At 43.5% G+C, this 23,143-nt stretch overlaps 2 protein-coding genes across 9 annotated transcripts in view; one reads left to right on the top strand and one right to left on the bottom strand.

The window, feature by feature from the left end:
* Nucleotides 1-350: 350 nt before the first annotated feature.
* ANAPC16 (anaphase promoting complex subunit 16) lies at nt 351-19,020 on the bottom strand. Of its 3 annotated transcripts, none has more exons than XM_032139549.2 (4): nt 18,978-19,020; nt 10,981-11,149; nt 4,490-4,564; nt 351-1,899 (listed from the first exon to the last, which is right to left on the bottom strand). In XM_032139549.2, exons 2-4 carry the CDS (start codon nt 11,120-11,122, stop codon nt 1,784-1,786), a joined length of 333 nt encoding a protein of 110 aa, XP_031995440.1. In that variant the 5' UTR covers nt 11,123-11,149; nt 18,978-19,020; the 3' UTR covers nt 351-1,783. The 3 variants fall into 3 exon arrangements, with proteins under 3 accessions (XP_031995440.1, XP_031995431.1, XP_058292315.1); XM_032139540.2 differs by having other exon boundaries at nt 18,912-18,998; XM_058436332.1 differs by lacking the exon at nt 18,978-19,020 and adding an exon at nt 14,768-16,843.
* ASCC1 (activating signal cointegrator 1 complex subunit 1) overlaps nt 18,566-23,143 on the top strand; it is a 126,245-nt gene continuing 121,667 nt past the window's right edge. For 2 of the 6 annotated variants that reach the window (XR_004245488.2, XM_058436330.1), the window contains exons 1-2: nt 18,566-18,843; nt 21,728-21,872. Coding sequence is in view for 5 of the 6 variants with exons in the window: in XM_058436330.1 (XP_058292313.1) it covers nt 21,761-21,872 (112 nt within the window). In the remaining variant the exon portion in view is untranslated. The other 4 variants (XM_032139518.2, XM_032139522.2, XM_032139527.2 and 1 more) reach the window with 4 other exon arrangements.

The following is a 23,143-nucleotide window of genomic DNA, read 5'->3' as shown; positions in this document are numbered from 1 at the left end:
ATTAAAGGTGGGAGCCACCGTGCCCAGTCTCCAATTTGCTTTAGAGGCAATAATGAGATGAATTATCAGGCAACTGGGATCTATTCCAAGTCCAAGATTTTCTTCTGCCTGGGCTATGAGACCATGAGCAGGTGTTTAACTTCACAGGGCTCAGGCTCTTAACCCACTGAATGAGGTCACCACCTCCCTTCAGGTAGAAAGTGTTAAACATTTTGAACTCTTGAGATTAAGGCTAATTGCTACTGGGATTATATTTACTTATAATTAAGCAACTCTAAGCAGATCAGGTGCAAGTTATTAATAAGGAACCAGACAAATGTTGTCCAAGGCAAAATTTGCATACAATGTAATAAACGATTATACCAGTTTACTGTGGAAAGTGGGGTCCCATGAGGGAAAACAGTACATCTCTTAGCCTTCCAGGTTTTTCCCTATCATGGTATAAAAACTTACTTGAGGCCAGGTGCGGTGGCTCATGCCTGTAATCCCAGCACTTTGGAGGCTGAGTTTGGGGGGATCTCTTGAGGCCAGGAGTTCAAGACCAACCTGGGCAACATAGCAAGACCTTGTCTCTTAAAAAAAAAAATTGGCTGGGCGTGGTGGCTCACACCTGTAATCCCAGCACTTTGGGAGGCTGAGGCAGGTGGATCACCTGAGGTCAGAAGTTCAAGACCAGCCTGGTCAACATGGTGAAACCCCGTCTCTACAAAATATACAAAAAATTAGCCGGGTGTGGTGGCAGGTGCCTGTAATCCCAGCTACTTGGGAGGCTGAGGCAGGAGAATTGCTTGAACCCGGGAGGCGGATGTTGCAGTGAGCCGAGATCGTGCCATTGCGCTCCAGCCTGGGCAACAAGAGTGAAACTTCATCTCAAAAAAAAAAAAAAAAAAAAAAAACTTAAATATCATTAAGATAAATTTATGTACTCCTATAAAGACAAATATCCCTTAAGTAAAGCCAGTCTACCATTTGTTTAGGACAAATGGTTTTTAGATTCCCTTCTTCTAAAAAGTAATTTGACCTCTTCACCTCATCCCAAATCCGAGATTTTGAAAGGATAATGCCACCAATTTGGAGCTCTTTCAAAGGATTTATTTGCTACAGAATTGCTTGAGTCCACCAATGAGAAGAACTCAGGATTTCTGTGTTTAAAAGGATTTTGCTTACTGCTTTATTTTTACAAGTGCTGCCATATCCAAAAAGCACTTCTTTTTGCCAGCATTTGGCATGTCTAGAAGAGGTTAGAAAAAGTTAGAGTCTATAGAATTGATGTCTAAAAATAGGGAAAAAAATGAATATTTAAAAATTCATCATTTGGATAGGTCCTGAGTTGAAATCACATTCATCTGCAAAATAACGTTTTTAAGGTCAGAATGCTATATTTTTAACCACAGATGCTGACCTTGACCTTGACTGGTAAATATTTCCAGGCACCATATGGATGACAGGACAGACGCCATTCAGTTGGCCAAATCTGATATATGCCCTACCTGGCTTGTGAAAATTTTTAAGTATCTCTTAACCCCAAACCTCCTGGTTCTCTGAAACCGATTGTCTTAATCTGATTCCCAATACTTTTAAAAACAAATAAACAAAATATTCCCTGAAAGACCACACATATAAGTATTTGTTGCCTGTGAATAGATACAGCGAAACCAAGTATAAATGTGCATTAACAATTCAGCGACATAGCTGTGGATCTCTGGATGGCTATGTAAGCTGTGAGAAAGTCCCTCACTGGCTTTGCACTTGCTGCGCACCAGAGGTGACCATCTAGGCAGCATCAACCTGAAGAGGGGGTGAATCCCAACAGCTGTTCGATGGGCTTAAACCGCCACTCGTCAGCCTCCAGCTCTTCTACCAATCCAGCTAGTTTTTCCATCCGAGCAACTTGCTGATCTGTAAAGAGTCAAGGAGAGAATATTATGCAACAACGTATTACCCATGAGACTGCCACCAGCCACCAAGATGATGACTGGTATAAAAATAATTTCTAGGCCAGGTGCGGTGGATCCCACCTGTAATCCTAGCACTTTGGGAGGCTGAGGCGGGCAGATCACGAGGTCAAGAGATCGAGACCATCCTGGCCAATATGGTGAAACCCCGTCTCTATAAAAATACAAAAAAACTTAGCTGGACGTGGTGGCATGCGCCTGTAGTCCCAGCTACTCGGGAGGCCACCCTGGAGGCAGAGGTTGCAGTGAGCCGAGATTGTGCCACTGCATTCCAGCCTGGTGACAGAGTGAGACTCCGTCTCAAAAAAAAAAATAAAAAAAATTTCTAGATGGATTTTTTTTTTCCCCTCAAGATTCTCTCTCTTTTTTTGGGGTCGGGGGGGGTGGGGGGGGGGAGAAACGGAGTCTTGCTTTGTTGCCCAGGCTGCAGTGCAATGACGTGATCTCAGCTCACTGCAACCTCTGCCTCCCGGGTTCAAGTGATTCTCCCGCCTCAGCCTCCTGAGTAGCTGGGACTACAGGCACCCGCCATCGTGCCCGGCTAAGTTTTGTATTTTTGTAGAGACGGGGTTTCACCATGTTGGCCAGACTAGTCTCGAATTCTTGACCTCAGGTGATCTGCCTGCCTCGGCCTCCCAAAGTGCTGGATTACAGACGTGAGCCACTGTGCCTGACCCTCAAAATTCTCATAATGGGGTCTTATTCTATGCTGGTCAGAAGCTTAATTTTTTTTTCTTTTTTCCTTTTTTTTTGAGATAGAGTTTCACTCTTATTGCCCAGGGTGGAGTGCAATGGTGTGATCTCAGCTCACTGCAACCTCTGTCTCCCGGGTCCAAGCGATTCTGCTGCCTCAGCCTCCCGAGTAGCTGGAATCACAGGCATATGCCACCATGCTTGGCTAATTTTGTATTTTTAGTAGACATGGGGTTTCTCCATGTTGGTCAGGCTGGTCTCGAACTCCCGACCTCAGGTGATCTGCCCGCCTCAGCCTCCCAAAGTGTTGGGATTATAGGCGTGAGCCACCGTGCCCAGCCTATTCTTTTTCTTTTCTTTTTTTTTTTTTTTTTAAGTCGGAAGTTTCTTCTAATGTTAAAAGAAGAAAGGCTGGGCGCAGTGGCTCATGCCTGTAATCCAAGCACTTTGGGATACCAAGGCAGGCGGATCACAAGGTCAAGAGATTGAGACCATCCTGGCCAACATGGTGAAAGCCCATCTCTACTAAAAATACAAAAATTAGCTGGGCGTGGTGGCGTGCGCCTGTAGTCCCAGCTATTTGGGAGGCTGAGGAAGGAGAATCACTTGAACCCAGGAGGCAAAGGTTGCAGTGAGCCGCGATCATGCCATTGCACTCCAGCCCGGGTGACAGTGACAGACTCTGTCTCAAAAAATAAAAAAGTCATTTTAAAATAAAATGATCACATTTTCAGGATGTGCCCTATTCTTTTTTTTTTTTTTTTTTTTTTTCCACAGACAGGGTCTCACTCTGTCACCAAGGCTGGAGTATGCCTCCTGGGCTCAAGAGATCGTCCCAACTCAGCCTCTCAAGTAGCTAGGACCACAAGCATGCACCACCATTCTCCACTAATTTTTGTATTTTCTTTTTTAGGTATGGGGTTTCACCAAGTTGCCCGGGTCAGTCTTGAACTCCTGGGCTCAAGCAGTCTTCCTGCTTCAGCCTCCCAAAGTGCTGGGATTAGAGGCGTGAGCTACACCCGGCCCGGATGTGCTCTTTTCCTAAAAAAAGTATTCATCCTCTATGCCATAGTGATTTGTGGACTAAAATCCTAGGGTTAGAGGCAATTACAGCTTTTCCCCCTACATAATGTTTCAATGGAGAAATGGTCTGGTGGGGGAACAGTTTGTTGATGCAGAAATGAAGGCCTGGTGAGGCCTAATGTAACAGAAAAGGTGTTATCAGGATGTTAGAGTATAGACAGACCAGGAGGTATCATACAAATACTTGAAGATGATGATGGTAATCAGCGGAGGACAACAGTAAAAGGAGGTTTCAGACAGGAGAGGAAAAAGTAACACAAGAGGAGCAGGAAGCACTGACTCCCTGGAGGACCAGCTTTTTTTGTTTTTCAGACAGGGTCTCACTCTGTTGCCCAGGCTAGAGTGCAGTGGTGCGATTCCGGCTCATTGCAGCCTCAACCTCCCGGGCTCAAGTGATCTTCCCACCTCAGCCTCCCAAGTAGCTGGGACTACAGGTGTGCACCACCATGCTTGACTAATTTTTTCTTTCTAGAGATGCGGTTTCACCATGTTGGCCAGGCTGGTCTCAAACTCCTGACCTCAAGTGATCTACCCGCCTCAGCCTCCCAAAGTGCTGGGATTACAGACGTGAGCCACTGCACCCGCCCCAACCTTAAGCCTCAATGTGGACATTATGACTAGATTAAGACCTAGAATGTTCTTTAATTTAGGAAGTCCACTAAAATAGCCTTGCTGAGTTTGGGGGTTTTTGTCACAGCCTCATCCACCCCCTAGCAAATTTATTCTCACAGTCAAGTACACAACACTCATGTGCTTACCATGTTTCACCTGTTTAAGCGTGGATGCCACTTGATAGCTAAAAACAGATTCGCAGAGGAATCTCTCAGAGCCATCTACAAACAAAAGGAGAAAAGGTTTTAATCTGCTCTAAGGGTTTTGTGGCTTCTGATAAACCAAGTAAACTTGTTTATTCTTTTCCCTGCTTGTACATTCAGGGTCTAGTTCTCAGTGTTTACAAAGACGGGTTCTGTTTCATTTAGAACTAAGACTGTTATAAAAGCTATTTATTCTATACCTAGAATATTAAAATAGTCCCTCTACTTAAGAGTTCAAAAATAGTGTTTAAAAAAACAAAAACAAGAAACCTCAGTCTGATGTCCTGGTCAACACTTCCCTCCTCCCAACCTGAGAGTTCCTTAATGTTCTCCTGTATGTCAAGCAAACACTGGCAGCTGACACATTTGGCCTTGTAGCTGGCTCCTGCAGTGTCAAAATATAAAGGTTCACCAAAACTCCAAATCATTTTCAGTCTAAAAAACAAAGCTGAGGAAAAAACATTGTTGATTTTTAATATATCAAATTACATCACTCTGACAATCACAGAACACTGCTGGGAAATTTCATTCTGTGAACGCAAACTGTAACCTTGATTTTCCAACTGAACCAAAACACTGCAATTTGGATGACGATAAGAGTATGGTGCAAGTTCAGAACCTAGAATTGTACTGGTGCCAAGAACTGCCAACAAGAAGTGGCCAACTCAGTTGCCACAGGACTTGGAAGATAATCATGAAACATAAGCTAGTTCATGTTATTCCTTGTCAGGCAAGGGCTGATACAGCAAAACATATTCTCAAAAATTTACAGCTCACATAGAAACATTTGATTTTTAAAAAGGTAGCAGAAACCATTTGGAGGATGTACCTTATTGCGAAAATCCTAAAACAAACGGGGAGAGAGGACACAGCTGTCCTTTTTCAGGCAGTACTTCATGTCAGCACTACTAGGCCTCAAGCATTCACCCATCAATCATGGGTTGTTGTGTTGGCCAGGTATTAAGTGGCAAGGAGACAGGACTAACACATTCTGGCCTCATGCTGAGTTTCACACAAAGGAGATCTTATTTCAGAAGTCACAATAACCAATTAAAAAAAAAAAAAAACTATAGATATTGTATCCAAAGAGCTTGAATATATAACCAAGAGAGCATCCTTCCAATATTATCTTCAAAGTGATCCCCCCCCCCAAAAAAAAAGAGAAAAAGAAAAAAATGAAAGTATAATTATTGGGATGTATACTTTTTGTATTCTTCAGAGAGAGAGTGTTACATTTTGTAAATTCAAACTCAGTCTCAAAAAAAAAAAGAGGTTTGAATGTCAGCAGTCATTATCCTATTCATATTCTTGCTTAAAAAGTCCAATTATAACTCATATTTTATTTTAGAAAGAGGAAAGCACAGACAATTAGAGTTTACCTCCCAGGTGGTTTGATCCTGAACTTTAGGATTACACACAAGGCAGTGGGAATTATGGGCTATAAGGATCAGGCCAAGATGTATATGGAAGCTCCTGAAAGTGCCACCTCTCATTTACATTTAATCACAGGCACCATTAGGATAAAATGGTTAAGTTGTGATATTTGCATATTTTCCTTGGTAATGAACTTCAAAGCAAAAGGATATAAGCTAAACTTTCAAGAAGGCACCTCTGCATGTCACTCCACCACACTATATGACTGTGGAACACACTTTTGCTGATTTGCAGCTCCCTATTAACCACAAAGTCCAATTGCTTCTTAGCCACATCCTATTAGATGTGGTATCAGTACCAGTCTAAAGCCTGGAATTTCTCCAGAACGGAGTCAGCTGGGGGCAATCTCTTCCATTTAGAAACTGTAATCAAACCCTTTGTAACACAGCAGGTAGCAATACATCAGCTTTCCTCGTAAGGGACAAGCAAAGGTCATAAACAGGGAAAACTTCAGTAAATTACCCAAATCTAACACCATAGCCAACTCCAATAAATAAGGATGGTAACAAATACGTTAAAAAGAATATTACCTCAGAGTAGGAAATTAGACAATGCCAGATAATTTATACTTCAGTGGCTACAATGTCTCTAAAATGCAGCCACTGATGGGCTGGAAGGCAGTCTCTAATGTGCTCAGTAATAACTGGGTGAGGACAATTTTGGCCAAGGGCAGGAGAATGCTGAAAACTGCTGTATGCTGCTTATGTGAGGTGTCTTGTTATCAGAGAGTAGAGGCACAAAAAAGTTAATGCACAAGGTTAACTACAGGTGATTTGGGTTTACTATCCTAGACTCATGAGGATATAACATCAAGTTGAACCTGTCGAGATTAAAAACAGCATCCATCCTTGATTCCTAACTGCTTCTGTTCCTTACTCTTGACAGGCAACCCTTCCTGCTCTATTTTCATATTCCCTTTTTTTTTTTTTTTTTTTAATGGAGTCTCGCTCTATTGCCTAGGCTGGGGGGCAGTGGCATGATCTCGGCTCACTGCAACCTCCGCCTCCCAGGTTCAAGCAATTCTCTCAGCCTCCCGAGTAGCTGGGACTATAGGCACACACCACGATGCTTTTTTTTTTTTTTTTTTTGTATTTTTAGTAGAGGCGGGGTTTCACCATATTGGTCAGGCTGGTCTCGAACTCCTGACCTCAGGTGATCCGCCCACCTCAGCCTCCCAAAGTGCTGGGAATACAGGCGTGAGGCACCGTGTCCGGCCTCTATTTTCATATTCTATTAAACTATTATTGGTCAGGTACATGTGTGTTAGATTTATTGTATAATAGAATAGTATCGCCTATAAACATGGTAGAAAATGCTTCCAAATCCAACATCCTTACATTTCAGAGTACTCATTTCAATTTAATATTATTGATTTGACCAAGAATATTAAATGGGTTTAGGGGTTGCCACCTCTACATTATTTTTCACGGTCTTTAAGTGTAATACTTTTTATGTTCTTTTTAAGATTTTAGATTTTTAAAGATTATCTTAATCTTTTTAAGATTTAAGATTTTTAAAGATTATCTTAATCTTTTTAAGATTTAAGATTTTTAAGATTTAAGATTATTGGTAAAACTTGAAATCTAAGAAACACAATCAAAACTGTGCACTGTGTATTTACACTTAATATAAATGTATCCTACAACAGAGACCCAACACATTTCTCCATTAAGCATATTGAGATGGAATAAAAATGGATAGATCTACAACTCGTTAGAACATCAACATTCAGACTAATCTCAGAAGCCTTTCTTCTTCAATATCTCCACATAATTTGGTGTATACTGACAAAGAATGCTGATAGCTTTGAGACTGTGGAGGTACCTCCTGTATTAAATTTCTCTTATAGCTAGAATTTAAATGACTTTAATCTTAGAGCTCCATTGTTGAATACTGATTCTTCTGCTGCTATAAAACTCATTAAGCAATTTAAGTGTCTCCCATTTTTGATTTGTTTTGTGGCAAACTTCCTTAATACTAGGTCTCTGCTGCATATAAATGAAGTCATAATACAGTTTTAGCACCAAATATGGTAACAGGGCCCCAATTGTTCACTACTTCCAACCAGACTCAGTGATACTAACTTGAGTATTTAGTTAACACAATTAAAGAAAATAAAAAGGCAAAGAGAGAAGTATATATATCACTAATTACATACGCTACCTGGTCATCTAGCTCACCACTAGTCATAACCCAAACCAATCCTAGGGAGCTCTATGGTCCCACAGTCCCCCCGTGGTTTCCTGTCACGAATGATTTGGGGCTTAACTCGTAACTCTTTTTATTATTTCTGATTAATCATCACCCCCAAGGCCAACTATAGTTTGTATCTTCTCTCTTTTTTTTTTGAGACAAGGTCTCCATCACCCAGGCTTGAATGCAGTGATGCGATCACAGCTCACTGCAGCCTCCAACTCCCAGGCTCAGATGAACCTCCCACCTCACCTTCCTAAGTAGCTGGGACTACAGCCACGTGCCACCACACCCAGCTAATTTTTGTATTTTTTTCTAGAGACAGGATTTTGTCATGTTGCCCAGGCTGGTCTCGAACTCCTGGGTTCAAGCAATCTGCCTGCTTCAGCCTCCCAAAGTGCTGGGATTACAGGTGTGAGCCACTATGCCTGGCCTATAGTTTGTATCTTTCTCACAGATATTCCTAGATTAGTTTTAAAATACATTTGTGTAAATTTGAAATACTAAGGCCAGGCGCGGTTCACGCCTGTAATCACAGCACTTTGGGAGGCTGAGGTGGGCAGATCACTTGAGGTCAGGAGTTCAAGCCCAGCCTGGGCAATATGGCGAAACCCTGTCTCTATTAAAAATAAAAAAAAAATTAGCCAGCTGTGGTGGTGGGCACCTGTAATCCCAGCTGCTTGGGAGGCTGGGGCAGGAGAATCACTTGAACCCGGGAGGCAGAGTACGTTGTAGTGAGCCGAGATCGAGCCACTGCACTACAGCCTGGGCGACAGAGCAAGACTCTGTCTCAAAAAAAAAAAAAAAAAATCCAACACTTAAAGGAAAAAAGATCAATATATAATTAAGCACTAAAATGCTAGAATCAAGTAAATTTTGAATCCTTAATAGGTTATTCCCCAAAGCTTTTTTTTTTTTTTTTTTTGAGACAGAGTCTTTCTCTGTCACCAGCCTGGAGTACAGTGGCATGATATCTGCTCACCGCAACCTCTGCCTCCCAGATTCAAGTGATTCTCCTGCCTCAGCCTCCCGAGTAGCTGGACTACAGGCGCGTGCCACCACATCCAGCTAATTTTTTTGTATTTTTAGTAGAGATGGGTTTCACCACGTTAGCCAAGATGGTCTCGATCTTCTGACCTTGTGATCCGCCTGCCTTGGCCTCCCAAAGTGCTGGGATTACAGGTGTGAGCCACCGCGCCCGGCCTCCCAACGCTTTTAAAAAATTTATTATTATTATTTTTTGAGACAGATTCTCATTCTCTCACCCAGGCTGGAGTGCAGTGGCATGATCATGGCTCAATGCAACCTTGAACTCCTGGGCTCAAACAATCCTCATGCCTTGGCTTCCCAAAATGCTGAAATTTTAGGTTTGAGCCACCACTCCTGGTCCCAGTGTTTTTCAAAATATGGAAGACTGCCTTCATGAGAAGGGCCTGGATGCTGGTAAAAAATGGACTCCTGAGCTACACCCTAGACTAATTCAGAAACTCTAAGGTGGGCCCAGAAATATGCATTTTATTTATTTATTTATATACATTTTTGAGACAGAGTCTCGCTCTGTCACCCAGGCTGGAGTGCAGTGGCATGATATTGGCTCACTACAACCTCTGCCTTCTGGGTTCAAGTGATTCTCCTGCCTCAGCCCCCCGATTAGCTGGGATTATAGACACCCGCCACCATGCCCAGCTAGTTTTTGTATTTTTAGTAGAGATGGGGTTTCACCATGTTGGGCAGGCTGGTCTCGAACTCCTGACCTCAGGTGATCCACTCACCTTGGCCTCCCAAAGTGCTGGGATTACAGGCGTGAGCTACAGTGTCTGGCCAGAAATGTGCATTTTAAGTAACCTCTTCAGGTGATTTTTATGCTCCCTGATAAGAAGTATTAGTCTAGCTCTTCAAATGACATGCTTACAGCCTGTACCCTGATCTTGGCCAGCCAGTCAGCCAATGATGCTGAACAAGATGGTGAATGATTTATGCAAATCTGGCTCTGGTGCTAGAAAAACCACACAGCATCATGCTGCAGTGGGTTAGGAGTCATGTTCACACAAAAGGGCAATGTATTAGCTTTTATTCCCTCTTAGAACCTTTCTGACAGGGTGAATCTATCTGTAGATTAATCACACTAGAAAAAAAATACATCAAACCTACTACCATGGGAGGTAGACAGGTGCCAGGATAAAGCAAACTGGAGTAGGAGGTCAAGAGAATTCCTGGATTCAGTGCTGACTCTGCCTTTTTTTTTTTTTTTGAGACACAGTCTCATTCTGTTGCCCAGGCTGGAGTGCAGTGGCGTGATCTCGGCACATGGCAACTTCTATCTCCCAGGTCCAAGCAATTCTCCTGCCTCAGCCTCCCCAGTAGCCAGGATTACAGGCGCCTACCACCATGCCCGGCTAATTTTTGTATTTTTAGTAGAGATGGGGTTTCACCATGTTGGCCAGGCTGGTCTCAAACTCCTGGCCTCAAGTGATCCACCTGCCTCGGTCTCCCAAAGTGCTGGGATAACAGGGGTGAGCCACCGTGCCCAGCCCTGACTCTGCCTTTAACCTGGTCAAATCACTTAACTTTTCTGGATCTAAATAACTCTAGATGACTTCATTGATTTCCAAAGTCCTTTTCAGCTCCAAAATTCTGATTCTGGAGCAAGATTTGTTTTTAAAGATATTATTTTGAGATGGGGACAAGAGATGAAATGTGGAGCTGAAATCAGGGCAAACTCATCTTTAATCCACTTAAGAGCTTCTTTACAATTAATATGCATTGCAGGTCTGAATCCAATTATTCAGAAAGCAGCATGAGATCACCTTCTAACATCTCTCCAGCTCCTTTGGGGTAGGTGAAAAGGGCTTTCCGTGGTGGGGCAAGGTCTGAGACACTGAAACCAGATCCAGTGACAGAACTTCCACTGACCCCACCAGCTGAGGAGGATGATGATGAAGCAGCCATTTCCTCTCTAGCAGAGTTCTTACTTCACTACAGAGAAAGAAAAACAGCAATTGGCAAGTTTATGGAAGTGAGAGTGACAACATTTCATTCTAGCTGCCATAAGGGCCAGCATACAGTTTTGTAAAGAGTTGGCTCCACTTTTTTCTATCCTCTCTACTTTCACAATATTTTATTGATGTCTCAGGCCAAAATATCAGTCAGGTTTTGAACTGAAAATATGCTTAAGAATAGTATATCTACTTAAAACACGAATTCCTACCATTAGCAAACTGTTTATGTCAACCGAGATTGACTGTGGGTGATTTATGAGTTATGAACGGGTGATATGGCAGTGCCAAGGCAGAAATTTGACTGAGGAAATAAGTTATATGAGGATAAAAGCATCACACTCCATAGGACAGTTTGTCTTGGATACATCCTGATCAAGCCACATCAATAAATTATAATATTTTCCAAATAACATTCCAGAATAACACTGTGTTCTGTTCCCAGGGAGGGGGAACTAGTTAGGAAATACATATTGGCCTTCTCATTAAAAATTAACCTTTTGGCCAGGCACAGTGGCCCACGCCTGTAATCCCAGCACTTTGGGAGGCCGAGACGGATAGATCACCTGAGGTCAGGAGTTCAAGACCAGCCTGGCCAACATGGCGAAACTCTGTCTCTACTAAAAATACAAAAAAATTTAGCAGGGCATGGTGGTGGGCGCCTCTCATCCCAGCTACTCGGGAGGCTGAGGCAAGAGAATCATTTGAACCCAGGAGGTGGAGGTTGCAGTGAGCCTGGGCGACAGAGCAGGACTCTCAAAAAAAAAAAAAAAAAAAAAAAAATTAACCTTTTCATCTAAATGTAATACCCAAACTTATCACTTGGTGGCATCCCAAAACTGGAACAAAAAGTTCAGGAAACAATCCTGGAAATCATGGCCTATTATGAAAAGAGCACCCGTGAGTGTTTAATCCTATTTCATATCAAAAAATGCAAATGTTAACGAGAAAACTGTACTGAATACATGACACCTTACAAAAGTTCAAAACAAAACCGTTCCTTTGCCACAGAAGCTTACACGACTTTAACAAAATTCTAAAAAGTGTATATGGTATTTTCTTTCTTTCCTTTTTTAATTTTTTGAGACGGAGTCTCGCTCTTGTCGCCCACGCTAGAGTGCAGTGGCACGATATCGGCTCACTGCAACCTCCGCCTCCTAGGTTCAAGCGATTCTCCTGTCTCAGCCTCCCGAGTAGCTGGAATTACAGGCATGAGCCACCATGCCCAGCTAATTTTTGTATTTTTAGTAGGCATGGGGTTTTACCACGTTGGCCATGCTGGTCTCAAACTCCTGACCTCAGGTGATCTGCCTGCCTTGGCCCCCCAAAGTGCTGGGATTACAGGCATGAGCCACTGCGCCCAGCCTCTCCTTTTTTTTTTTTTAAATACAGACAAGGTCTTGCTATGTTGCCCAGTCTGGTATGTATATATGTATTTACTTACAGAGTCTCGCTCTGTTGGAAAGCTGGAGTGCAGTGGCGCTATCTCTGCTCACGGCAACCTCTGCCTCCCAGGTTCAAGCGATTCTCCTGCCTCAGCCTCCTGAGTAGCTGGGACTACAGGCGCGTGCCACCACACCCAGCTAATTTTTGTATTTTTAGTTGAGACAAGGTTTCACCATGTTGGCCAGGATAGTCTCCATCTCTTGACCTCGTGATCTGCCTGCCTCGGCCTCCCAAAGTGCTGGGATTGCAGGCATGAGCCATCATGCCCGGCCGGTCTGGTCTTTAACTCCTGGTCTCAAGTGATTCTCCCACCTTGGCCTCCCAAAGTCTCACTGCACTCAGCCCTCTAACAAGTTTATTTAGGATTTTTTAAAGAAAAAATGGCCGGGTGCGATGGCTCACACCTCTAATCCCAGAACTTTGGGAGGCCGAGGCGGGTGGATCACGAGGTCAGGAGTTTGAGACCAGCCTGGCCAACATGGTGAAACCCCATCTCTACTAAAAATACAAAAATTAGCTGGGCATGGTGGTGCGTGCCTGTAATCCCAGCTACTCGAGAGGCTGAGGCAGGAGAATCGCTTGAACCCGGGAGGCGGTGGTTGCAGAAAGCCAAGATTGCACCATTGCACCCCAGCCTGGGCAAAAGAGCGAGATTCTGTCTCAAAAAAAAAAAAAAAAAAAAAATTAGCTGGGTGTGGTGGTGGGTGCCTGTAGTCTCAGCTACTCAGGAAACTGAGGCAGGAGAATCACTTGAACCTGAACCTGGGAGGCAGAGGTTGCAGTGAGCAGAGATCATTCCATTGCACTCCAGTCTGGGTGACACAGCCTGACTCCGTCTCAAAAAAAAAAAAAAAAAAAAAAAACCAAAAAAAAAAAAAGAAAAGAAAAAATGGTTTAGTGCCATGCTGTCTAACAGAACTGTCTGCCATGATGGAAATGTTCCAGTGTTCTATTTCTGCACTGCACAATATGGTTGCCAGTAGCTTCATGTTGCACCTATAAACTGGTGTGACTGAAGAACTGTATTTTAAATTTTATTTAATATTAATTAAAATTTAAGTAGCCACATGTGGCTATTGGCTGTTGTAATGGATAAAGTTCTAGTATTTAGATTAAAAATAACTTTATATTGAATTGTACACTTTAAAATGGTGAATGGTTAATTTTATGTTATGTGAATTTTAGCCCAATTAAAAGAAAGGACTTCACAAAGGATTGTAGGCTGGTGGCTAACGCCTGTAATGCCAGCACTTTGGGAGGCTGAGGTGGGCAGATCACCTGAGGTCAGGAGTTCAAGACCAGCCTGGTAAACATGGCGAAACTCCATCTCTGCTAAAATACAAAAATGAACTGGGCGTGGTGGCAGGCGCCTGTAATCCCAGCTACTTGGGAGGTTGAGGCAGGAGAATAGCTTGAACTTGGGAGGTGGAGGTTGCAGTGAGCCGAGATAGCGCCACTGCACTCCAGCTTGGGCAACAAGAGCGAAACTCCATCTCGGGGGGGAAAAAAAGGATTGCAAAATGAATTTCCCTCTATAATGGTCAGAGAGAATTTTAGCTGAGTTTTTTTTTTTTTTTGGCCAGTCACGTGAAGCAGTGGGAGTGGAAAAGGAACAAAGAAATCTGTAACTGGTGGTGATCAGTTAGTGTAAACACCACTTCACCTAGACCAGCCTGAGTATTTTTCTTTCGGTTTTTTTTTTTTTTTTTTTTTTTTTCTAGTTGCAAAATGAACATATTTATTATAAAACAGTTGAAACACATTTGTTTTTTGAGGCAGGCTCTCGCTCTGTCACCCAGGCTGAAGTGCAGTGGCGTGATCATGCTATTGCAGCCTCAATCTGCTGGGCTCAAGCAATCCTCCAACCCCTCAACCTCCCAAGTCACTGGGACCTGACCTCAGGTGCATGCCACCATGCCCAGCTAATTTTCTTTACTTTTAGTAGAGACAACTTCTCACCATGTTGCCCCTAGGCTGGTACAGAACTCCTGGGCTCAAGCATTTCTCCCACCCTGGCCTCCCAAAGTGTTGGGATTACAGGTGTGAGCCACCATGCCTGGCTGAAACTTATGTTTTCTTTTTTCTTTTTTTTTTTTTGAGACAGAGTTTCCCTCTTGTTGCCCAGGCTGGAAATGGCACGATCTCGGCTCACCGCAACCTCTGCCTCCCGGATTCAAGCGATTCTCCTGCTTCAGCCTCCCGAGTAGCTGAGATTACAGGCATGCACCACCATGCCTGGCTAATTTTGTATTTTTAGTAGAGATGGCGTTTCTCCATGTTGGTCAGGCTGGTCTTGAACTCCCGACCTCAGGTGATCCACCTGCCTTGGCCTCCCAAAGTGCTGGGATTACAGGCGTGAGCCACTGCACCTGGCCATGTTTTTTGAAAATAGAAAAAAGTGAGGAAATGAAATATAAATGTAAATTTATATACATAAAATCCAGATTCCTAGTAAGGAAGGTGATATAGTATGTCTTGAAATACTGGCTGTTCTGTTTGCTTAATTTTGTGATGAAGATTTAAGGCTGTTAGAGAAGCAGAGCTTGGTTTCTGATTTCATTACATGTCTGTAAGTAACACTGATTAATAGTGAAGTGGGGTATGGGAACAGTAAAACGGCTATTATAACTAGACTGTCAGCAAAAATGCAAATTGATTAATGGCATTTTATTTTTTATTTTTTTTGGAGACAGAGTCTCGCTATGTTTCCCAGGCTGGAATGCAGTGGCACTGTCCTGGCTAACTTCAGCCTTGACCTTCTGGGTACAAGTTGTCCTCTCATCTCAGTCTCCCCAGTAGCTGGGACTACAGGCACATGCCAGAACACCCACTAATTTAATTTTTGTAGAGATGAAGTCTCACTATGTTGCTCAGGCGGGTCTCCAATTCCTGGGCTCAAGTGATCCTCCCACCTCAGCCTCCCAAAGTGCTGGGATTACAGGCCTGAGCCACTCTGCTCAGCCAACATTTTCAATCTTGTTATTAGATCACTCTTCCTTTTTTCTCTGAGCTCTGATAACTTTCTAAATTGTACTCATATCCACAGAGGCAACAACTGTGGGAGTTAGATTAATATCCAATCTTCCGGACTACACTGGGTCAAAATATAGCCTGACAAGTTTTTGAATTGTTTTTGAACTTAAGCAGTAAGGGATCAGGTCCAAATCTCTAAGTGAATTCCTGGTGGGATTCAAATAAAGTATACAGACAACTCAGCCACCTTTTGGAGAGCAGCTCAGTCTTTATTTCCCATCAGTTCAGAGTAGAACCCATGGTGAACTGTTTATATATCTCACCTAAGACTTAAAACTCTAATCTATTTTACCTACACCCTGATAAATGCTCTATTTAGTTGCAAATGCTTTATACTTTATATTTTGAAGTCAGGTGCTGAGCAGAGCACCCAAGCCACTGCTACAGTGAGGACAGCTTCAAAAGATAGCCACAGTGTGACTTCTAAGCTGAATATAATCAAACGAATTCCCTTTCATCCTGTTTTCTTCCAAACTCTCAGAACTACTATCATTCCATACACAAAACAGCCAGGGTTGAAAACTGGGGCACAGAATTAGCACAAAGCTAACTTTAAATAAGCAGTTTTCTGCTGAGGTGGAAGGATATACCTAAGTAATTTCTAGCTCTAAAGATTTAGGTTAAATTTTGAATGCTACCAGCAAGTGGTAAATGAGAGTAAAGCAAAACTAATAAACCCTAGATGGTAACTACTCTCAGGGCAGGCATTAACTGATCACCAGAACCAAACATAACACCTGGCCTATAGTAAGGAAGTAGCTGTTCACTTCAGTAAATGTTTGCTGAGTGAATTAAATATTTCACAGAAATCACAGATTCCTTAAAGGTCATCTAACCCAACTTCCCCATTTTATACGTGAAAAAATAAAACTGAGGTGTAGAAACAATTTTAGCTTATCTGCTGTGACATTTTGAAGCAATGGCTTGTTGGCATGTCATTTGTCATGTGCAAGGTAAAGCAGCATAATGAGTAAGATTATGAAGCCTCTCTGAGTTCTGGTTTTGCTACTTACTAGGTGCATGACTGTGGACAAATCATTTAACCCATTTATGCCTAGTGTTCCATTGATGGAACGCTAAGCATGTGGGAGTTATTTATATCCTACTGCTCAAGGTCATCGCCCAGGTCTGATGGCAAAAATGTAAAAAATTGCAACCTCCGGCATATATATAAAAAAAATATATAAATATAAATATATACAAATATAAATAAATATAAATATCTACATATCTATATCTCTCTTTATATATACATATATATATAATTTTTTTTTGAGACGGAGTTTCACTCTTGTTGCCCAGGCTGGAGTGCAATGGCACGATCTTGGCTCACTGCAACCTCTGCCTCTCCCTCCGGGATCTTTTTGTTCCTTAGTTGTCTTATCTGCAAAATGGGAAACAGGTTGAGTACCCTTCATCCGAAATGCTTGGGACTTGGAAGTATTTTGGATTTCGGATTTTTTTTCAGGTTTTGGGATATTTGCATTATACTTAATGGTTACGCCTCTCAAATCCGAAAATCTAAAATTCAAAATGCTCCAATTAGCATTTCCTTTGACCATCCTGTCAGTGCTCAAGAAGTTTTAAATTTTGGAGGATTCTGGATTTCTGGATTAAGGATACTCAACCTGTAATAACAGCACCTACCTCACACAGGTGTGACAAAGATTAGTTAATACACGTAAAACACTTGGAACAGTTACAGGCTTAGTAAACACTTCATAAATCTTGGCTATTCAAAATCATTAACGGAGAGTTACTCCTGAGTCTTTTTTCCTATGCAGATCCCAGTTTTTCATACTTACTATGAAAAAACCTCATGGAAAAAGTATTAATTCTCTCCATCTAACACAGTCAGCAAGCTCCCAGAGGAGAAAGAATCTGTTCAGGAGGAGGGCCAATATCTTCTATAAGCACTTTGCACTTTCTTCTTTTTTTTGAGACGGAGTCTCACTGTCGCCCAGGCTGAAGTGCAGTGGCGCGATGTCGGCTCACTGCAAGCACTGCCTCCCGGGTTCACGCCATTCTCCCGCCTCAGCCTCCCGAATAGCTGGGACTACAGGCGCCCGCCACCACACCCGGCTAATTTTTTGTATTTTTTAGGAGAGACGGGGTTTCACCGTGTTAGCCAGGATGGTCTCGATCTCCTGACCTCGTGATCCGCCCGCCTTGGCCTCCCAAAGTGCTGGGATTACAGACGTGAGCCACCGCGCCCGGCCTACACTTTCATTTTAAGGTTCATGATCTTAAGAAACACCCTGCCACCTTCGAAAAGTCTTTCTACCCTCAATGCCGAGCACAGAACCTGGGGCAGTGTTTCCACTGTGCTTCCAGTCCCGAGCATTTCGGATGAATGAATGATGAACAAATGACAAAACGCAGGGCGAGCAGCTCAGCAAAGGTCATGCAGGAGATAGAGAAGCGCGGTGTCATGCGTATTGGATCATTATGGATTTTTTTCTTTCTCATCGTGCAGATCTATTCGCACAACTCTATCTTCAACTAGTTTGCCAGGCCCACCGGAGGTGCCCAGTAAAATTTTGTTAAACAAATACTGATGATGAAGTATGCTGGGACTTGGCCCTGTCAGGGAAGTTGGGGCTGACAGTGGAGATCCTCACAGGAGAGTAACGATGCTTTGTGGACACAGATTGCTGTGTCCGAGCTAAGATGCTTAAACATTTACTTCTTGTACGGCAGGGATGACCTCGCATTCATGTATTTATGAATATAAATTCCTTTCCTTTCTAACAGATATATGCCTATTTTCTTAAAAAGTGTAATTCCTTAAAAGTTCCTACCCTAGTACAAAGGCAAATTATTACAAGCAATCATTAAATTCCATCAACAAATCGTTCCACTTCAAAATAGCTGGATTACAACCCAAACCAAATAGATGCCGCAGCTGTAACGGGGGGGGGGGGGGGGGGGGCGGGGGGGGGGGTGGAGAAAAAGTGGCCAGAGAGGGGAGCGCTCAGAACACCAGCGGCTCCCAAGCTGACTCCTAGCCACTTTTCCCACCCAGCTGGGTCCCCAGGTAACGACGCCATCGGCGCTGTCCCAATGCGCAGGCGCCAGCCCTCGGCCCGCATGCGCACTCAGTCAAACCCGGCCTGCGGAAATTTCCTTTCGCACGTCTGCTGCAGCAGTCTCCTGTTTCTCCTCCTACCTTCTCCATTTTTCTAGTCCCTGCAGGTAGGATCCTAGGGGTTAACTCCCTTTTCACCAAGCTCCCGAGGGCCCTTGAGCCCTCGGCCTCTTACCTCAGCGGCTTTAGCACTTTCCCCTACAGCCCCACCCCCAGGACCAGCCCGAGTGACCGCGCTCACCACGACGAGGACGGCGGCGTGCTCGCGCCCCCACAGAGCGGGCCGGCGGCGAAGGCGGCGTGCGCGCTCCCGTGCCGTGGTGGGTGTGGCTGGGGCGGAGACACGAGGAGGGGAGCAGAGAACGCGCTCACGGAGAGGAATTCCGGGTCCTTCGCCTCCTCGCCCTACTTTGGTTTACTTGCAGCCGCCTAGTCCTCTTCTCCTTCTCTTTGATGATTCGGGGCCTCGGCTTCCCTCACGATATTGCAGAAAGATACAGCTTTCCTCTTCCTCTCCAAACCACCTCGAAGCAGGGTTAAGTTGGTTATTCCCCCCTTTCCTTCCGTGCAGTCTCGTAGCGCAGGGCCGTGTAGGACAGGTAGATGCTGCATTTGCTGTCTCTGCGACAACTGCCTGCTCTTCCGGAGCTCGTGGTCTGAGGGCCCGACTTTCATCTTAGTCTGTTTTTGTGGGTAACTTTTTTTTTTTTTAAGCTTTTCCCTTGAAAGTCTTTTTTCTTTGAGAACTTTAGAGGCCTCGGGGAATAGGCCACTGGGTTGTGATGTCATCGACTATTGCTAATGATGTGCCCTTTTCCTCCATCCATGTCGGTTTACCTTCTATGTTGTTATTTCTCACGAAACCTCTTCTTGGTTCAGTAAGCACACAAATCATCAATTATTATTTTATTTATTTTTTTGAGACGAAGTCTCGCTCTGTCGCCCAGGCTGGAGTGCAGTGGCGTGATCTCAGCCCACTGCAACCTCCGTCTCTCAGGCTTAAGCGATTCTCGTGCCTCAGCCTAACGAGTAGTTGGGATTACAGGCGCCCGCCACCACACCGGGCTACTTTTTGTATTTTCAGTAGAGACGGGGTTTCATCATGTTGGCCTGGCTGGTCTCGAACTCCTGACCTCAGATGATCCGCCTCGGCCTCCTAAAGTGCTGGGATTACAGACGTGAGCCACCGCGCCCACGTTGGCTTGAACATTAGTGTATTTAGTAAGGATCAACTTGTTTTCTTTGAACTCTTCAGTATTTTGGGCTTCAAGACTATCTAAGCTGTATGTGGTAGGAATATTGGTTGAATTTAACCTCAGCTAGCCTATAAGGAACCTTTGTTTCCTAAATTATTGATTCATTAAGTGATGTGACCAGAAGCTTGGCTTCTCAGTGGGTGATGTGCATTTTGTTGGGCAGTGGCCTGTAGAAATTGGAATCCCCGCCTCAGCAGTATGTTGGTCTGAGAACCATATTGGTTAAGTTCTTATTTTAACTGTGCTTTGACAGACAACTGGAACTGATTGTTTGGTATGAATTTCTAGCACCTCTAAAAGTACTTAGGGGCTTTTTTTTTTTTTTTTCTGGATGGTTAAGTGTATTAAATATCCCTCATTGTCTTAATTATCTTGCTAGATAGAGTTTGCTGAGCGCAGTGGCTCACGCCTGTGATCCCAGCACTTTGGGAGACTGAGGCGGGTGGATCACCTGAGGCCAGGATTTCCAGACCAGCCTGGCCAACATGACGAAACCCCATCTCTACTAAAAATACAAAAAATTAGCCGGGGGTGGTGGCGGGGGCCTGTAATTCCAGCAACTCGGAAGGCTGAGGCAGGAGAATCGCTTAAACCCGGGAGGCAGAGGTTGCAGTGAGCAGAGATTGTGTCATTGCACTCCAGCCTGGGCAACAAGAGCGAGACACCATCTCAAAAAAAAAAAAAAAAAAAAAAGATATTGTGCAAATCGTTAGATAACCACTGAAGTTTGCATTTTACTCATTAGGTTAAAGTAATAAAGAGACCTTTATTCTCTCTTTCAAAGCCATGGACAGGCTGTGTTTATATACGGGCATTTATAATGCCTTTTGTTTTTAATCTCTCTCTTTTTTTTTTTGTTTTGTTTTTTGAGAGACGGGGTTTTGCCATGTTGCCCAGGCTGGTTTCAAACTCTTGGGCTCAAGCAGTCCTCCTTCGTCAGCCTCCCAAAGTGCTGGGAGTACAGGTGTAAGCCACCATGCCTGGCCCTTTTCTCTTTCTCTTTTCTTTTTTTTTTTTTTTTAAAGACGGAGTCACGCTCTATTGCCCAGGCTGGAGTGCAGTGGTGCAATCTCAGCTTACTGCAACCTCCGCCTCCCGGGTTCAAGAGATTCTCCTGCCTCAGCCTCCCAAGTAGCTGGGATTACAGGCACGTGCCACCATGCCCAGCTAATTTTTGTATTTTTAGTCGAAACGGGGTTTCATCATGTTGGTCAGGCTGGTCTCGAACTCCTGACCTCGTGATCTGCCTGCCTCGGCCTCCCAAAGTGCTGGGATTACAGGTGTGAGCCACCACACCTGGCCTCTTTTTCTTTTTTTAGAGACGAAGTCTCACTATGTTCATAAGGCTGATCTTGAACTCCAGCCTCAACCAATCCTCCCACGTTGGCCTCCCAAAGTGCTGGGATTACAGATGTGAACCACTGTTCCCCTCCCTCATCTCCTTCTTTTTTTTTTTTTTTTTAAGAGTATATGCCTTTTAATTATTTTTTTTTGGTGGGGGGTGATAAATAGTTTACAAATTACTTTGCTGTCTAGAGTGAGCCAGTGTGGTAGAAAATGCAGCAATTAACCTAAACTGGTTTACAGATGGGAAATCCAATGGGAAACGGTGCTGCTTTTGTGCGGGAGATACTGTGAACTGATGCCCAATTCAGACCTACATAATGGTTCAGACACTAGAGATAGGAGTTTTAATTCTCACTAAGAAAGGTAAGATGGTAATTATATTTTTCAGGACATAATTGGAATATCATTTGGAGAAAGTGTCATGGAAGTTCTGCGTCCACAGCTTATAAGAATTGATGGCCGGAATTACAGGAAGAATCCAGTCCAAGAACAGACCTATCAACATGAAGAAGATGAAGAGGACTTCTATCAAGGTAATCCTAGTTGCTCTTTGGTCAGATAAGAAGTAAAATGTCCTGTGTATTGTAGGATCAATTTTTTGTTTGTTTTAATGTGTTTCTCTGTCAGCACTGAAATTTGAGATGTTTGGCCTCTTTTTTTTTTTTTTTTTTTTTTTTTTTTGACAGAGTCTCGAGACTCTGTCACCCAGGCTGGAGTGCAGTGGCGCAATCTCGGCTCACTGCAAGCTCCGCCTCCCGAGTTCACGCCATTCTCCTGCCTCAGCCTCTCCGAGTAGCTGGGACTACAGGCGCCCGCCACCACGCCCGGCTAATTTTTTGTATTTTTAGTAGAGACGGGGTTTCACCGTGGTCTCGATCTCCTGACCTCGTGATCCGCCCGCCTCGGCCTCCCAAAGTGCTGGGATTACAAGCGTGAGCCACCGCGCCCGGCCTATGTTTGGCCTCTTACAGCTCCATTTATGTTCATGTCTAAGGGTACTGATGAGTTTGAGTTTAGCTGAAGTGTTTTTGCAATTTATAAGTTATTATGTTTCTTCTTTGTACAGAGGTTTAAATATCATAAAGAGAAATTTTAGTTATTAATATTAACCATTAATATTCTATGACAAAATTAAGTTTCTTTGTAGAGTTGTAATTATTATTAATAATATTATTTGAGATGGAGTCTCACTCTGTCACCTAGGCTGGAATGCAGTAATGTGATCTCCACTCACTGCAACCTCCGCCTCCCAGGTTCAAGTGATTCTGGTGCCTCAGCCTCCTGAGTAGCTGGGATTACAGGCACGTGCCAGGATGCCCAGCTAATTTTTGTATTTTTAGTAGACAGGACTTCACCATGTTGGTCAGGCTGGTCTCAAACTCCTGACCTCAAGTGATCCACCTGCCTCGGCCTTTCAAAGTGCTGGGATTACAGGCATGAGCTACCGCACGTGGCCCTAAAGTAATTATGTGTACATTTTTGAAATAAATGAACGTATGTATTTAGTCCATTGCCCAATAATGTTACCAAAATCCTCGGATGCTCATGTCCCTTTTGTAGAACATCGTGGTATTTGCATGTAATCTACACACATCCTACTTTAAATCCTGTCTTATAATACATATAATACCTAATACAATGCAAATGCTCTGTAAATAGTTGTGGTACTGCATTGTTTTTTATTTTTTATTTTATTTTTTATTTTTTATTATTATTTTTTGAGACAGAGTTTTGCTCTTGTCACCCAGGCTGGAGTGCAGTGGTGTGATCTGGGCTCTCTGCAACCTCTACCTCCCGGGTTCAA

The sequence above is a fragment of the Hylobates moloch genome, unplaced genomic scaffold (genome assembly GCF_009828535.3).
Source record: "Hylobates moloch isolate HMO894 unplaced genomic scaffold, HMol_V3 SCAFFOLD_3, whole genome shotgun sequence".
NCBI lineage: Eukaryota > Metazoa > Chordata > Mammalia > Primates > Hylobatidae > Hylobates > Hylobates moloch.
Note: the sequence above shows the minus strand (reverse complement) of the source record. Positions and strands in the feature narration are given on the sequence as shown.